The sequence below is a fragment of the Bombus flavifrons genome, chromosome 8 (genome assembly GCF_040668555.2).
Source record: "Bombus flavifrons isolate JBK064 chromosome 8, iyBomFlav1_principal, whole genome shotgun sequence".
Lineage (NCBI taxonomy): Eukaryota > Metazoa > Arthropoda > Insecta > Hymenoptera > Apidae > Bombus > Bombus flavifrons.
Window position 1 is genome coordinate 9,546,146 of NC_138449.1, and position 19,228 is coordinate 9,565,373.

The window sequence follows — 19,228 nt, forward strand, 5'->3', positions numbered from 1 at the left end:
CGATCATAGTAAATTGCTTCCTTGGCGCTTCGTGAATCGAGGAGGGCTGATTCCCAGATCTATCGAAGAATAACGTAGGAAATCGGCAACTTCCTCTCCATTACGCTCCGTCTCGGGAAAAGGGACGCGCGCCATGGAAAAGGAGGTTATTTGCATTTCACAGGCGGATACTGCCGGTGATACGGACATTGTACGACATGGCACACGAGGTCGGAAAATGGGGCAGATAGCTCGCCCGAAGGCAAACTCGATACGCTTTACTTTCTCGCGTCGATGCTCGAGACTTTCGTAAAAGTCTTGTTCCACAGGCTCACGTAAGAGGAGCGGTCCGTACGTTCGATTGGCGGCTCGCTCGGAAAACAACAAGAACGCTATACGTACGTGCAGGGCCACCATAAGTGTGCATATAGCGCGAACCGTGTTTCAACGATCATAGAAAACGAGGTGATATCTCGCAGGTGCAACGGGAGAACGGGTGTGGCCGACAAAATTTCAAACGGGCGTTCTAGGTTCAGCGTCTAGTGACATTTTCATCGACTTTTTCCGATCGGTGAAATTCCTTCGGATAAAGATGGATTTAACGAGCGTGAATTGGCCATTATATTGCTCTTACTGATCGTTCGCACGATACGTTCGTTCGATAATCTGTAAGACAATAGTTACAGCTTCTTTGCAAACTCGAGGAGCAAAAGGATGAATAATGAGCGTTTCGATGGAATTTCTATTCGTAGATAGCAGAAGATGTTTAGTCAAATAATTAATCGGATTTTGATTATCTGATGGACGATCTGGTCATAGGATATGACATCGCGTTATTGCTACGTAGCTATGTAGGAGGATTTGTATTCCCTGTATGAAAATTTTGATAATATCATACCTATGTTACGATAAAACTGTGTATAAAAAATAAGAGGAATTGCTAACAAAATTACGTTTAAATTATTGAACAATGTTTTGAGAATCTAGTTGGAGACAAATGCAGGTTCCTCTCGTTAATGCTAGATATTTCTTACATCACGAAGCCAGGAACGAAAGGATTTATCGCAAAAGATGTGATGTATTGATTAGAAGTTTTGGAAATTGGATTAATTGAATTACAGATAAACTTAATTACTCCAAATCTTGTCAATTATCGATATATATTATTTTGTGAATTCTAGAAAACTGAAAAATTGGATAATTCGACGATCGTTACCATTTTCTAGTTATTAATTTTGGTATTGAAATTATGGAAACTCAAAACGTATAAAATGTTTTCTAATTAAAACATTCTCCAATCATCGACATTTAAATTACTGAAATTTCAGACACGTAAAATACAATATGAATAACAAATAAAGTCATTAGCAAGATTATTTGGATGTTTCATGCGTCTGGATTATAGATAATCCAAAATGTGTTCTTTTTTAATTATTAAAAATCTTTCACAAAATGTAAGGGAAAAAAAAAGTGACTGCAACTTTCTTCCCAATTTTAGTGAAATCGAGATTAATTAAGTGGAATACATGCAAAATCGTAATTAAATTACAATTAATGTCACATCCCAGTTACCATTTAGACGACTTTAAAATAATAAATAAATATATATATATGTATACATATATATATTATGATTTAATTCAACGGTTAAATAATTCAACTGTAATCGCGATTTTTTTACTTAGAAATTTCGAAAGCGAGACTAACGAAACGTAAAACGAGTAAAAGTGCAGCATGAATTACAAATAAAGTTGCGTTTAAGCCACTCGGTAGACAGTTTTGAAATTCCCCTAACAGACTTTACGTCGAGTCTATTTTGTTGCTGATAGTTGCTTCTTACCCCCCTTCTTTCTATCGATATTTCGCGCTGATTGAAAAGAGAAAAGGCTTTTTAAAAGTAATAAAAGAAAGAGTAAGTAATTTATTTGATCGTTCAACGTCGCAACTACTCTCATTTACTGTTTCCTCAGTGATCCAACCTTCGTAATTTCCGCGGCAAACGACGAATGAAAACTATTACCACAGCTACGACCAAGATTATGCTTAATGCTTTTTACACAATTAGTGAGATAAGGTTGATATTACCGGAATAGAAACTTTCTGCAGGCAAATAACGTTAATTGCACCGTAAGTAAAGTCATGAAGCTTTCAAATTAGTCGAAGGTCCTCGACCTCCGCACACAACTTTACCTCCACGTCAAATTGAAAACCATCAAATTCTAAATGATTCATAACAATTTTTCTGGAAAAATACGTTGCTGTTGATTGGATCGCTAAACATGTTCTGTGATAAAGTTCAGCGAAGCGCATTTTAAGCGACTGCCGGATAGAGACATTTACGACGAAGACAGATTCGCAACATTTTTTTCGTACACTGGGAATTTATTTAGATCCGTAGAAAATCTTTTAACCATATGGAAATAAGTTGGATACTAAGAACGAAAAGTCGTAGAAATACCGAAACGATATTTAATGAAATTTAACAAGACTGAGAAATTAAGCAGAAAATAAATAACGATCGACTTTTTCCTTTCAGAGAGATAACGACAAGGAGAAGCAGAAAAATATGATAGAATTTTCTAGCCAACCTAACGCATGATCGTTTGCTTGGTTTAAATGGCGAATCGAAGAATCGAATCTATTGAAATGTCAAAGGGAAGGTGAGAATCAAAAGTCGACCACGTATGACATAAAAGGCAGAAGTCCACTTTCCCCCGATGGCCAAGGCTCGAGAGATCAAGATGACCTCAAGAGATGGGCATTTTCTATTCGCGTGACGTCTCCTCCTCCTCCTCCTCTCTCTTTTTACCGCTCGTCGTATCTTTCTCTTTCCCTTTTCGCAAGAACCGGCGCACTCTTCCCGTATCGATTCGTTTCCTTTTCTCTCCCTCGTGTATTGCTCTCGAAATGGATTGCAACTAGTCGTGATTTCAAAAGCGCAGTTCCCTTCTTCTTTTTTTTTTCTTAAATCTCTTTCCGAAGGCCATATCTCGTTTGCACGCGTGCCACAAGACTAGAACGAAGGGGAACGAGCAAGGAAATTTTGTAACGTCCAACTTAGATTTTAGATGGTCTGTCCAGAACGGAGTTCGAGAAATCGTCTTCTACCTGAGAGATAATCGAACGATCTGCGTTCATATTACTATATTTAGAATGTGACTGGTTTTTCACAATGTGCAGGGGAACAGTGCAATCATTCGATCTCGGTATTAATGCTGCGCATCCTTCGACTAAGAATAGAATTTCGTTTTATAACTTCGAAGAATCGCTCGCAGCTACTGGTCGAGCATAATTTTCATTTGAAATGTTTTTATCTTAATAAGGGATGCACGAGAAAAATTTACGGCGAGAAATATAGAAAATAAACGAATTTTACTATCTGTTATTTCTATCGGAAAAGTAAAAAAACAACGATTTCAATGATTTCATTTTTGAGAAGGTCAACGAACAATTGCTACACATTATGGGATAAGAAGTTACTAAAAGGCAAATGAGTTCTATCAAGTGGATCTCAGTGCTTGCAAACTGAAGAGACTACCAGTCTGAATGACGAGTTAAAAATTTGTTACATTGCTACGTATTTCAATGCGGTCATAATAGTAGTCTTTAACGACAGTTTTTGCTAAAAGTTCACCTTGAACGTAAAAGAAATAATCCTTAACGTTTGATCGATATTCAGCATTGAACAGTTCTGAATTATTGGAATTGATATTTTAGAGTTGCCGTTGTAAATCATCGACATGATTAATTGTACGAGCATCAGTGCCGAGCGATGTAAGTACCGAAGATTGATTTACGCTATTTGTTCACGCTCGATGCGCAACAGACTAATAGCAAATCCGGAATCAATGGCGAGCAACGAGCGATAGAAAACTGTGCGTTCGAATTCTTACGAGACGTTGGCGAAGCTAGAAATTGCAAAGTCAGCCTGCAGGATCGGAAAAGTACATTCTTACGTCGAGAAATGTATGCACTACTTAACACGTTGTCGATCGGTGAAAACCATCGTTCTGCTTGCGAGTGCCGAGCAAAAAGCTGCACAAATTTAAACGATTAAAAATAACAAAGTATAACGACGCGGATGACTTTTGCAATAGAAATCATTCGAAGATTTGAAAAGTTTACACGACGCGAGAACATATTTTCGTTGCGCACAATATTTACAGCTTAAAATCTTTTCTTTCGAGACGTAAGTTGGAGGACTTTTTTTTCGTGGAGATTTCGTATCTAAAAGTATGATATTTCGCAATATCGTTTTACTTTTATAACAGCGAGAAATAATGCCGCGGGAAATAATTTGTATATCGAAACGTTTCTGATGGTTTTGTCCTAAAAAATCTAAGTCGAGGAATTCTTCTGTGAAAATGTTACGTTCGTTTGTTCAAATAAAAAGTATAATGAAAGATAAAATCGTCAATTAATTTCAAAGCGAACCAATCGTGGAAAAAATGCTCGATTATGATTGAATTAAAATTCTTCCCTCGAATCATTCTACTTTACACATACAAAAAAAGACAGCGAATACGATAAATTAGCATAGCGAGTAAACTGCAGACGTTAAATTGTTCAAAAATGCACGAAACGTCCGGCAGAAGCCTTAATTCCTAGATGCTAATGCGATAGCAACCGTAAACTCTAATTACAACGACGAAACGTCCAGTTCACTTTCAAACTCGCGCACCAAATAGCAAAAATCCAGGGTACAGTACAAACAGTAAAAGAATCGTCTCATCTGGAGCGTTAAGCTACTATGTAAGTTACACGACGAAATACATATTACTTTGCAAACGTATCGCAAAGTCACTGACATATTTTCAGTAACAAATTTCTACCGTATTCGGTAAGCTTGCCTATCTATACAACTTTTATATCTATATTTTTCCAACGATTTCCATATTTTATATATATGTATATATTTTTGTTTAACACAAAAACAAAAAAGAACGAAAAATACTTAACTATAAATAAAACGTTAAATGGATAATAAAATTAAGTCCGGTACAGTGTAATATTAAATATTAAAATAAGAGTCACTTAAGAGACTGACAATTTACAGACGAGCAGCGAGCGTCAAAATATTCTCAATGTACCCACCCATACAGGTGTTATACGCAATCGAAGACAGGTGAATATGGGCGCTATCCCGATAGGATCTTGCAAGCGACACGGGTGCACGCGCATGCACCGGGGTCACGGCGGATGCACCATAGATGCATCATACCCACTCGCCTCTATGGCAACCAGAGGCTACGGTTACACAATCCTCGTAGCCTGCATACAGACGATACCGCAATTTGCGAGGCGCCTCTTCGCTCGCCAATCTCCTTGCGTTGTGCCGTTTCTTCGACGTTTCCTTAACCGGATGCTCAGGCCTCGTCTTTTCATAAGTTCGTGCGCGATGTTTTCACCGATTGATACGAAACGTGGGTGTTGATAACGATCTTCGGCGCACGATCGGTGCACGCGAGCCAATTGATAAGATTCGACGATTTCGTATCACGTATCGTGTTACGTACATCGGTGCGTTTTTAATTGGTAATCGTGAAAGCTCGACTGCTTTCAGAAAGAGAATGTGAGAGTGTAAGCTGGTCCGATCATTGGCCGGTTTCGTTTATCGACGACGATACTGTGATCGTGGCACGAACGCCAAGTGTTTGGCAAATAGATCGTGGCAAGCTCTTGTGAACGAAATTTATCAGAAAATTGTTCCGTTTATTTTTTTATTTCGAATCTTCGAACAATCAGAAATATATATATATATATATATATATATATATATATATATATATATATATTGATATATTTCCTTCTGGAATATAGATATGTAACGGTTAATCTTTGGAAAATATTTTCCAAAGTATTTTCCCCTGACAATGCTATCCAAGTCGTTCGTATTGTTGAAAATTGTTCAATGCATGAAATTTATCTTATTTTAATCATTCGAGAAAACTTGACGCGAGTCACCAATTATCACCGCGATAAAATGTTAAACAGTCAACGTGTTAAACTTATGTCAAATGTGCTAACACGTTATGCATATTCTATGAGCATAAATGTCATATTTAACGTGTATAAATATCCGCGATCTAAGCATGACGATCATACCTGTGCATATAAAGATTCGTAATACTTCTCTACCAGAAGAAACTTTCTTCTTTGAAAATGCAGGAAGAATTTAGCACCGGATCCACAGACATATCGAGCAATCTGTGCTTAATATGAAAAGAGTATGTACTTCTGGGACGCAATATCTGTAAAGTTCTATCGTAGCATAGCAATGTGGGCCAAACGCAAAACCGGTTGCATGTTACACACGTAAGTCAGTTGCCACTGTACTGGCAACATTTGACAAGAGTGTAGAAAAGTCATTATATACCTATGTATTTAAGGAATACGCATACCGGATTCATTGTACCAACTTCAAAGCGAAAGAAGCACAAAGCTAATAACCGTCTACGTATATCGTAGAAAGAATTTCTAGCGGATATTCTACTCTTAACTCACGGTTAATTTCTTTCGCTGGCTTTTTTGTCGTAATGAAATTTCCGAAATTGCGGGATCGAATTTCGTCCCGTGGCACTGGTTCTGTTTTGTTCGATATTTCGTCGTTGAACACAGGGACTGAGTGCGAGACACGAGATAACGCGTACTCGAGTTGAACTGCGCGCAGAAGACGCAACCAGCGGGCGTTTGGTGTCGGTGGCGAGGTCAGGTTTTGAGGTAAAACCAGAACCAGCCTTTGTGTAATAGCTGGACGAATTAAGTCGCGTACTAAGTACGCCAGTTCTCTTACATCATTGGAAGAGCTGGTTTGTCCTTGCCAAGATGTTTCGCGTTTCAGGCTTTCGATATGAATTTATCCCGAAGCAAACGCACTCTGCTAGTTTCAATAGTAACACGAGTAGAAAAAGTTACCTAATGAATTAAACATCCTATAAATAATGTCATCAGTTATTCATCGTTACGTTGATTTACTGTCTCATAATGAGCTTTTTCCGATGCAACGACGAGAGCAATCTATGTATATAAGTAACACGAAGAAAAACTGAATGACACGCGAGACGAGCTGTAGAAACTTGCATATGTACATGCTGCTATTGCATATATCCTATATCGTTACATAAGTGGCTGGTCACGAATTGTAATTATCAGCCGGCTTGTGCGAACTTTCTCTGTACGGTTTTTATCAGAATGAACACGGCCTTAGTCCCGTTCTCAGCTAATAAATTCGAAGCCCACTATGTACATACAATTATGTACGTACGTACACGTATGTGCACACTATTCTTCAACGTACAACTTGATTTTCGATGTGATTTACGTAAGTGGCTTTGAGTAAACTGAATTGCTACGCGAAAATCGGTATGTTTTTTAAAAATTGACGTACCACTGACTCTTTAAAAAGCAAGTTAAGTATAGGATTGAGATAGCCACGATTGCGATCTATGGATTAGGTATGTTTATACATTTGGAGGAAATTTGAGGGCACAAAGATGTATAAAAACGCAATATGTACGAAAGCACGGTAATACACATAAACGTGCAAATACGCGTAAAATACACATAATACACAAAAATGTATGAAATGTTCAAATGTTAATTTATCGTAAGAAGAGAATGTAGTAAATTTCTATTTGGATTTCATTGCGCTAAATAATATTACAACTTACCTTTCCGGGAGTAGGTGAGACCGATGTTGGGTTTAACCCCTGCTGTAGATGATACATTTTCGGGGTGAGCACAGATGGAGGTGCGCCGAGGCTACCCGGGGCGACAGCCACGCTCGTCATGGTCATTTCCTACAATGGACCCAGTCCTCGGCTTCTTCGAACCACCTGTCCGCGGCCTTCTGCGATCTACGTAATTGTTCATTCTCGTACCGTGACCGCTGGAACATAACGCGTGCAACTTAAGTCAAGTTTTCCTTCATTCCTGAACTTTATGCCGGCAAAGCGGATAAAGCGTTGTGAAAGTAAATTAAGGAGCGAATGGAAATTATAAAACACTAGCGCAACATTTTGTAAGTGTTTAACGAGCTTCTACCTAACTTAATAAAATACAATACGATAAAAGAATAAATAGATAAATAATTGTAGACAAATTAGGATAATCATGTTCGAACACGCGTGTGAAAGAAATTATTAATTAACAATTTGTACGTTCGTACGGTGATCGTTCGAAAGTAGAAGAAAGCAACTGCGAACTTCACGCGGACACTAAAACTTTACTTCGAAATTCTGTATTTTCATGTTATGCTGATTTTTCTCAGGAAATCGTCGTGAATATCCAAATGCAACGCAGACGAATGAACCGCGAAGCTGGAAAGACGTGTCTTTTTTCGCGCGTTGCCACGGGTATAAAATCACATCGAAATGGCGATTTGTTAAGCAATCATTTCGATCGTATTACGACACTTCACAATGGTACCGCGTAATTTCACTCTCGCCAGGAGATCGCAATTGCACAATTTTCGTCGCGCCAGACGAGACATTCGGGCGGACCTAGAAAGCGTCTAGGAAATGCTAATTTACCAGAGTTACTGGTCTTGCTGTTACGTGCACGAGGCCCCCACGAATATAGTTGTCGAGTCGACAATCTGCTGCAATGAATCGAGAATTACATAGTATAAAATTACAATTCCAATAAACGTACGTATAAGTACGTAATTTCTTCTTTATTTCTTCTTGTCATTGTGACAACTTAATTATCGTAATTATTTCGTATTTGTTACCTATATATATATCGATGGTAAAATTTCTTAATATTTTTCTCAATGAGAAACTTTTCCAAAGTAGATCGGAATTTTGATACTTCAAAGGGGAAAAAAGAAAATAGAAAAAAGGAAAAAAAAAAGAAAGAGTTAGACAATAAAGTATTAATTAGAATTCACCATACGAGAAAAATTCGCGTTTGGAATTTCTAATATAATAGATCCGGAAAGGAAAGGAAAGAATTTGAAACTTTTACAATGTAGGTTGACACACCTCTCTTACCGCCAGCGGTGTAACTATACTCTCGATACTGTTACTTCGTACTGGTGAGATTCATTATGATGCACCGGCATGTCGCTGACTGATTTTTTTTTAAGAATCATCGTGACACGCATTTCATTCCGTTGATCTCATTGCCGATACCTATTCGCATGAATTTATCTTACTAACCTTCATTTCACATACGCCAAGTTCTTATGTTTTAAAAGGATAGCAAGATATTAATATAATTCCAAGAATAAAAGCTATCTTTGGAAAAGGGAAAAGAAAACATTGAAATTTCGTTACAGAAAATCTAAAGCTCTTTGTAATTGATCAAGTATTAATGATTTGCTGTGTTTCTCTCTATCTCTATGCGTCATTTAATATAGTGAAACTAATAATTTTTGCTTCACACGCAAAATCAGGTCTCAAAGGTAAAAATTCTTCATTTCAGATCAATATCTCTATTCTTAGACAATAAATCTCCCATTGTAGATCAATATCTTGCGACCAAGATAGTTATAGGTAGGAACAAGTGAAAAGTAATAAGAGAAAATTGACTGCCGGCACACGACTGTATCCGAGAAAACAAAAGACAGGGATCTCGATGGTATTTTATTTTCGTAAGTATCCATTAAACCAAAGAGAATATGATCTGGTTAGGTGGTAAACTGACCCGATAACGGTTCTCCAGAGAAACGGTTATCGACACGCAAAGACAGAGAAAACGTAAAAATAGATGTAAAAGAATGGCAAGAAGAATTGGATAAAAAAAGTGAAAATGTCGCGGATGAAAGAGCAGGAGATAAAAATACTTTTTTATCTGTTATGGAAATGATCATATCGAGTCTTAACGTGTCTAGCTTTAATAAATTTTGCCTTCTACAGTTACAAAATGAATATATCGTATATTCAATTTATGTTTTAGTCTTATCTCCTATTTATCTCTTGTATCTTGTAATGTATAACAATTCAATACTAATTATAAATTCCGAATGTTGAAGAGAATTTTGTAAATGCCAGGCTAATTTCGTAGCTACTTCCGTTTCCGGATACAGCTTAGTAGAAAAGCAGCAACGCAAATACAAAAATATCAACCAATTCCTCCTTTCACACAGGTTCTTACCAATAAAATTGCATATCTAATAGTTTCTTTGTTCCTGCAAAATAAATTGCCATCTCGAAAAAGAATATTCAAGAGTTCGTTTTTGCATTTCTGTTTAACATATCACTTTCACTGTTAGTGAAAACACTTTCGGTATCGGTACATATTCCAGCAATTTCCAACGAATTTAATCACTTAGAACGAGTTGAATTTGAAATCTCACAATTTGCTAACGTTAATTTAATAAATTCCTCGTGTTATTCCATTGTGGAATCCTCAATGGGAATGGAATGACTCTAATGTTTCCCACAAGAATGCCACTATGCTCGTGGAGGGAGAACGGGCACAAACCGCAACTAACGCAAAATAATTTCTGTCTTAATGGCCAATTTTGCCACATTTGCTCGTCGGAAAAAGCGTGTGGGCGAGGCGTAGCCACAGACGTATCGATTTCGTAAGAACTGGAGAAATCAGCGGCTGTTTTACGGCTCACCTAGCCGAAACAGTTGAAGATGTTAAAACAATCAAAGAAGATAACCGGCTCGATTCAGAAACTGGCGATTCCTGCTTTTTTTTCGTTGAAAAAGGAAAGGAAAGAGAAAAGTAAGAAAAGATTGTCGAGAAGCACGAAGAGCATAGCGTAAACGTCATTTATCTTCGTTTCCACGCAAAGCGTTTGCATTCTGCTAATCGCGTTTTTATCGCTCTCATTCTTTTTAATGATAGCGCGAAAAATGCTTAATTAACTTCTCGTCTAGAAGAACTTCTTTCTCAGTGGAAACCGCCGGATTAGCATCGCATCGTGTGAGAAATCGCTTATTAATTTCACAGATATCTTTTATCCGTGGCACTTCCTACGTACATATTATAAAAATATCGCTATAGTCTTCAAATTCCGTACGATATCGTAAATTCTTATCGATCTACGAACGAACAAATGTGTATTATTAATTGTTTTAATAAATCGTTTTTCGACGGTGAATGAGGTAACGCGATTGACGCAACATTCCATGTAAGTACAAATATTTAGTATATCACGATTGTCAGGAGTTACAATGCTTTTGTGTACTAGCAGGATTAACAACGAGGAAGTGAATTGAATAAATTCTGCACACTCGTTAATTTCAACATGTGCTCCAAGATATCTTCATATACACATTTGTATCTATATACCATCAAATTGCCATCAAAAACGGGGAAAATAAATAGAAATGAGGAAAACATGAATTTTGCATTTTTAAACTTATTAGAAATCGTAATTTTTCTTTTTAAAATACCTATTATAAAATAATTATTTACAAGCACATACTTGTAATACTACTAAGAATTATTATGTTTCATGTTTATTTCTTACAACCGGCAATCTAATGCGCGAACGATTCGTTTGTATTAAATGCATAACATTTTAGGTATCAAAGTAAACCGACAGGTATTGAGAATCTTTTACATTAAAATCAAAGTATTTCGTGATACTTTCACACGTGCCGCGATTCTCGCTGTTCTAAGTGCGCACTTGACGATCGAATTTACAAGCCTGCGTAAAAAGATGTGTTTTCTACTACATTTTGCTTCACTATATATCGAATATTCTAGAGAATACCACTAACAAAGAAAAATTGGAATTAAACGGAATTGGAACCAACTGATCAAATATTAAAAGTTACTTGTTTAGTAAAATTTAATTATCAGAGAAACAAAATTCTAAAAAGTTAACGTTAAATTATTCTTTTTCTGAAGAATTTAACTTCAAATTTAATTCAGTTTCACGGCAAATAATTAACTATATTTCTCAAGCATATGACTCAACATATTCTTCGATCTCTTTTTATTCTTTAATATTCCACGTCGACAAAAAAATTAAAATGTCATCTTCAACATACGTAAGTATGCTTCTTTATTTCGCTGAAAGGAGGAACGCAAGATTCCTTAGGTACGCGGAGAAACCATCCCGATAACCTCCACAACTTTCTTACCTCCACAATCGATCGAGGTGCAAATATAATTTTGTTTTTCTCTCGCTTTTACCTCGATACTGAAAGGCTTGGCCAGGAAAGAAACGAACGAGTTCCTTCGTGAAACTCAAGCCGTTCTCGAGTCCAGTAGAAGACAGGCGAAGTTGTTACGCGAACCTGGCCGCCTTCCGTCTGCTCCTGCATCTACAGCACCGTGCAAAAAACTTAAAACATTTACTTTTACTAAGTTCTATGGCAACAATTAAACGTATTTTTGGAAAACAAATCCCATAAATCTATCATAGAAATTACTATTAATTTTCCAGTTAAATAGTTTTTAAAGAAATAATAATTAATAATAAAATTAAAATAATATCAAATATACTTCTGTTGGTTTATAAAACCAGAACATTTCTATTTTGTAGATGGTCTAAAATTATTGCCTGGTGCTGTATATGCATTCTATCTGGCTTCCAGTATTTATGCAAGTATATATATACTTACTTACTTGGGTGGACAGACTTTCCTCGCTCCATGAAAGTTGATTCTCTTTGGGCGTGAGTCGCGTGTGAGGTTCACAACTACAATTCTCGAGTGAATGGTATAAATTGAACTCGAAAGAGTCCAAGCCGATCGACACTTTGCACGCCTACCTTTCCCCCAAACTATTCCACGGATACATCGTACATTCAGCGTCCAACCAAAGTCAGCTAAATGCTATGATTTTATGCACGAATTCCCTTCAACGCTGGTATCCAATTAATTTAAACATACGTGCAATTCTCCTTCCGAGTTCGACCACAGCAATTTCAAAATATTGCTCGAAATTTGTTCAGACACTTGTACCTTAGCGTACGTAACAAGAATTTTGATGGATATAAAAAAAAATATTTCAAGTGGGAAGAACAGCAACTGTTCCGTATTTCGCGTGATACTTGTCGTTTCGGATTACATATCCCATGTAATATTACGTTACACTCTTACGTTATCGCTGGCTTGAGTCTCTAATGTATATGCAATACCGTAAGGCAAGATACTTTTTTTTTCAGTAACTGAATAGACCAGGGACATTGCCACGGACAATCTTCGCTGTGTAAGTGACGAATGCAATCTGTGAAGCGATTATGAAAAAAGAAACGAACAACTGTACAATGTAGAAGCGCAGCTTCGCACACGACCTTCCGTTGTTGAATAAGAGAACACTAAGCCCGTTAGTTGCTCCGAGAGAAATAACATGCACGAGATGTTATGGGAAAGAAGAAAAAATGTTAAATGCCTATAGTTCTCGCCACGAGAAATAAAAAGTATTTGTTTTAAACAGGTTCTGAAATCGATACCTTCGATGTAAAATGTAATTTGGTATATTTGTGTGTAGGAGAGTATTCTTCGCTCGTCTATAGAAAGTGATGTAATTAAATTAAAATAACGTGTGGGAAATCCATGTTCTGTCGGATCATGTGAAACAATTTATGATTCTTAAACGCGAATATTAAGTATCTTCAGACGGAAAGAGGACATTTTTAATGCGTATTGCAAGAGCGGAAATGGAGTTTCGTACCTGGCACTGTAATCTTACGTTGATATTAATAATAAATAACTAAATTACAGATACTTGCGTAATTTCATATTTTTGTAGACGTAACTAAGGAAACGAAGAACCTCGATAAACTGTTTCACCTACCGAATATTATAGCAAGCGACTATCTATTTAAACATCTATTTACACATATGTGTAGTACGATTGTGTAGACAATTTATTGGTATTATATATCATAGGTAGTAGAAAATCAATCAACAGCGAATAAGTGAAAGAATCTTAAGAATGAGAATGCCGCCGCAGGGCAAACACAAGTGTTTCGATAATATAATTTGTATCAAGTATTCACGCGATATATACGTTATCCAATATCGGATTCGGTTTCGAAATAGCGCAGATGCACGAACAATCGATGCAACTGAATTCAAACGCTTCTTCATCTCGAAACGTTTCCTAACCTCTAAAGTACTCGAGTAAGTAGTTACGCGTGTCGGTCTATCTATGATCCCTATTCAACGGAGAAATACGTACACAAGGTTTGGTTAAATTATGTAAGCCCTCTGACGTTTTTATTGACCCGCATATATGTACTAGGAAGGTAAAATTTCTTCGCATCCAAGCATATAATGTAACCTAACCTACTCCCACCTACGATGTAGGTAGACGGCTTTCTTCGCTTCAAGAAAGTAGCCTCACTTCGGGCGTGCATCGCGGATATATACGCGCAAACATTTTACGCAAGTTCGATCTCTCCTTTCTTCCCTTTCCTCTCTATTCCTTTCACAGCCGCTCGCGGCCTTTCTTCGCGTCCTCTCTTTAAAATACATTTCCATACATACCAGCGATCGGCCAGTTGCATTTCGATAACGTACAAAGACTATGTGGCAAATATACGACAAGTCCAATTTTCTCCAGTTTCTATTTCTATCGCATTTATTCTTGGAGGACGAAAGGGAGTAGATACTTCTTCAACTCTTCGATTGTCGTAGCTCAGATCGAATGATGCAATTTGACGAAGTTTCTTAAGTATCGTTTTTATTGAAACGAATCAAGTTTCAGAGATTTGAATATCTCGTTTGTTATTTTTATTGCCAGTTAATTTAATGTCCTTCGTAAATTTTAACGAACAGCGATAAAAATAAACGAGCTAATATGAAGATGCGTTCGTACGATGTGTAAGGGAGTCGTCGATGTGGATAGACTTGATGAAACCATATATCACGAAGGAAATCGTGTCTGAAGAATATCAAGAATTTATAATATTAATGGAAACCTAAAGATATAATTTTTCTGTGAAATGATCGAGTAAATTACGAAAATTATCATGTACAGAGTGGTCGATTTTATTTCCTAAATACGAATTACTGGTTAACTACTTGCTGGATAAAGATACGTTCAGACAAGAATTTAATGATCTCAAGGGGGACTTAATTTGGCGTAATTACTTTTTCTATAAATAGACGCGTAAAGGTCGTACGAAGGTGACATACATTCCCTTAAATGGAATCATATGATTTTTAATGCATAATCCATCTTGACATTCTCCATAAAAAGTTATTAGCCTATTCGTGTCGAAAAGCCATTAGTATCGCGGATATTTGAACTTCTATTTCGTAACATCTATCGTGTAAAATACAAGGGAACACGTGAGGTACGATTTTGTATTTGTTTCCCTTGTTTCTTTATGCGATAGATTCTACAAAATAAAAGTTAAAATACCTACTAGACGAATAGTTTTTTGACACGAATGGGGATAATAATTTTGTATAGAGAATGTCAAAGCAGATCGTCTGGTGAATTAAAAATTACATTATTTCATTTAAGAAAATGCGTATCACCCTCTATTTACAGAAAATCTAATTACACCTAGTTAAATCCCCCTCAAAACCATTCAATTCCTGTCTGAACATATATCTCATACAGCATCAGTAATTCGCATTTACAAATTAAAACCAGACATTCTGTATATTTATATGCTTATACAATATCACACGTACTTTATATTAATCAGTTAACCGCGTTCGACGTCTATACACGTCAATCCAAGATATTATTTCGGTGCAGTTGACGCGTATACTCGTCATTGCTTGATTTTACCTGCACACCCCGTAAGGTATTTTTGAAACTAAACTCCGCAATTAACAAGTTAATCGATACAATGTTACGATGTTGCGATAAAATGTTACAATATTAATTAATACGAAGTAAGGTAGATTGTATCACAGTTCATATTGCAACGACGTTATGGTTCTGAACGTTCATGTCACGATCGCTATGAGGAATGGCGTCTTCCGATAAATTAGCGTTAATTTCTGTTTATATGTTCGCGGTATAGGCTTTCATTCGCGTCCAATAGAAATAGATTAATGAGTCCCCGAAGCCGGATTTCCTCCTTACGCATGAGATAACATCGGATTAAACCTCGGTCGATCGATTTCCATTTCTCCTTCGCGTCAACGCTCGTGACTTGCTCGTTTCGATTCGGCCGGAGATCGAAATTGCCTGCCGGCATTTATTGTAAATTAATCTCGGGTAAACTCCACGATTACAAATTACTATGCATTTCCACGTAATGCTTCAATGCAGCACACTGTTCGCTGTAAAACGCTTCGAGGAGGAAGACGCTGGCGAGGGGGTAGAATCACTTCTGTATTACAAAATATCATTACATGGTGGCATGAGCGCAAGTTATGAGTTTCGTTTATAAATTTCCTCGTAGCGGTATCTCATTTATTCGCGCATTCGCTCGCACTGTGCTGAATGTGCAATTTTTGCCTTTCCTACGTATATTATTTACGTATTTATATACATCAACGTCCATAAATACGCCAGGACACGTTTGGAAAAATGAGATAAACCCGTAAAATTATTGCGAAATTATTAAAATTCTTTTGAAATTCATTACCATCTTTGGATCTTTGGATCGTATTGTAATAAAAATCACATACTTATTCTTATTTCTCATAATTATTCCCAGTAATATTAAGTGTTCTTTTCCCTTAAATCTTCCTTTAAATATTCCTGGTTTCCACTGTCTTGATTAATTTTGCATACTATATCATTACATTTTTTTATATTTTCTACGGATATCGTTATTTAATTCTATGTAAATGATACCACAAGTTAGATTGAGATTTTATGCTATTGAATTTTGTCTACATTTTTTCCAATAGGATTTTAATTAAAAGAGGCAATTAAAAAAAAAAGAAGACTGTAGTTAACAAATAAGGCACATGCATATGTTAGTTATATGTTGAGACAATTTTTCTTTACATTCATATATCGCCTGTGTATTTTACGTAACACATGTTCTATTTCTTTCAATGTATTCTTCGCACTGTGAATAAATTATAATTATAATAGCAGAACCGTACGAGAAAATTACATCAAAGTTACTTTCAAACGAAAGAAAGAAGAACATCGCTCGGTGCTGCTACGTCCATTAAAGCATTTGTACATTGCAAATGCAAAGCACAACGTAACGTAAAACGATACTTTTACGGTATTCGTAAACATTTGCAAATAGCCGAACGGGAAATGTGTAAACGAGATCCTGTTTAATCAACTATGTATGTATGCTTCGTGCTTATTAAGTTTGGATTATTCGTTTGGATTATTTGCATATTGATTGATAATTCTCATAAAAGAAATTACCACCATTTATAACCAGATATTTTTCCCTGTTGACAACTATCTTTAAGTTTTTGTACAGTTGTACATGAAGGGACATAAATTAGACATTTCGATAAAAAACATATAGTTTCATCGTTCAAGGTAAACTACTGTTGCATTTCTGTAGGAATTGCAATTCAATTCCTCTGTTAGTAATAAAAATAGAAAAAAATGTGATCAAGAGTAATATCTTCGATATTTCTAAGTTGATCTTCCATTGCTTAAAATATCTCGTACAATATTGCATACTATATAAAATACAGTTATTTATCCGATGAAATGTAAATGTAATGTAATCGTATAGCAGAAAAGAAAGACGCATATTTTATACGTTCTAAATTTAAATGCTGTCCTGTCTCTGTGCTTTCTTTTTCTCAAATAAACACAGTTTGCACATACGTGTACACGCACATATCGATGTCTTTTACACCATGAGATAGCTACACAACCATCGAACAAACTCAGTCATGCTCCGTTTACTTCGGGTCAACAAGGAGGCCACCATATGTAAGTAGAACTGTCTGTTTCTTACGTGGCGTGCACGCTATATGTGCTTTTCTATAACTTTATTTAATAAATAATTTCATTTAACGCTTCGTTGTGGCATACCTTTCTACAAGAAAAAAGACTGCAAGTGTCTTGTCTATTATATATTCGTGCAATAAAAATGAATATGCACGTTTAAACGTGCAATTCTTTTTACACTGCGTGTTACTTGTTGTGGATTTGCTTCATGGTATACATTATGTTCGTATGCATGTATGATATTTGTAATCTATACTTTGAAATAATTTATTTTAAAATATACATTGAAATAATGTTTGTCTTTATTTCATGAATTTAATGCGATGTACGAGATATTCTAAAAAGTATTTGTATCTACGTATATAATAAATAATGGAGGAAAAAAGGAAGAATTTTCTTAACATATTAATTACCTTTAAACAAAGAAAAATGGAATGAAATATTATCAATGAAGTTCAGCGTAAGACCACGCTAAAAAGGAAGTTGTTCTTCATGTTAGTCACGCGTTTGACGTATATATATTCATCAGTGATATGTGAAGATCTTACACGAATGTCTAGCAATCGGAAAGTAAAGACAATGGCCTCCGTTCGTGCACTGCTCTCTTCCGGAGACAGGGTTAACAGCCTTTGCCACTAGTTCATCCTTTTATGAACATACACGCGTATTCTATTCGATATGCACAAATAGCGGGAAACACGTTTGTTCAGTAGGGCAAAATTTTAAATAACGTAGTTCATCGTAGTTCACCGTGTCTACGCGCATTCTGATACACGCGATACTCTTTGTTATATGTTCATTCACAAAAGAATTACGTTTACAGTTAGACCTGGAATAGTCAACGTTTATTAACTAGATGGTAAAGTTATTAATCTAAATTTAACTGAAATCTACATTCAAAGTGGAGCGAAAAGTGAATGACCTCTTAATTAATCCTTATCCTTTTTATCTCTATAGATTAATATCTTAAGGTTACAACTTTTTTAAAACTTTTTAGCAAATTACCAAGAAGTCAGTGGATAGCAACGCAACAAGTAGTCAAGGGGAATAGCGTTTAGATAAAAACTTTAAACGAACATTTCTAACCGTTTGCGATCGGACGACGATACGTTTGCAGTTTAACCGTAATCATAGTGTAACATTTTATACCGCGTTATAGAGAATTTTTTTCCGATTACAAAACATGCAACTAGTTGCGAAAAGAATTTATGTTGGTAAATACTTATACGAATAAAACATCTTTTTGCTCATGTTCTGTCACACTACACATAAATTAGCGTCTACTTACGTACAATTGCGTTATCATTTTCTAGGCGATAGATAAATAGGTTTTACAGACTGTGAAATATAAAAGTAGAGACATTATCGGATGTGAAGTAGAAGTAGAAGTACATGTGAATATTATATCGTCCGAAAAGTTTCTTTCGTTTCATAAGGAAATAGTGGATGCACAATATTTTCCGTTTTAAATCATTTTATCGAATTA

At 36.1% G+C, this 19,228-nt stretch overlaps 1 protein-coding gene across 3 annotated transcripts in view; it reads right to left on the reverse strand.

Annotated features, from left to right (window-relative positions):
- RhoGEF64C (Rho guanine nucleotide exchange factor at 64C) overlaps nt 1–19,228 on the reverse strand; it is a 46,760-nt gene that overhangs the window by 14,178 nt on the left and 13,354 nt on the right. For all 3 annotated transcript variants that reach the window (XR_011173755.1, XM_069117933.1, XM_069117932.1), the window contains exon 2: nt 7,650–7,867. Coding sequence is in view for 2 of the 3 variants with exons in the window: in XM_069117933.1 (XP_068974034.1) it covers nt 7,650–7,775 (126 nt within the window). In the remaining variant the exon portion in view is untranslated. The remainder of the gene's footprint in view (nt 1–7,649; nt 7,868–19,228) is intronic.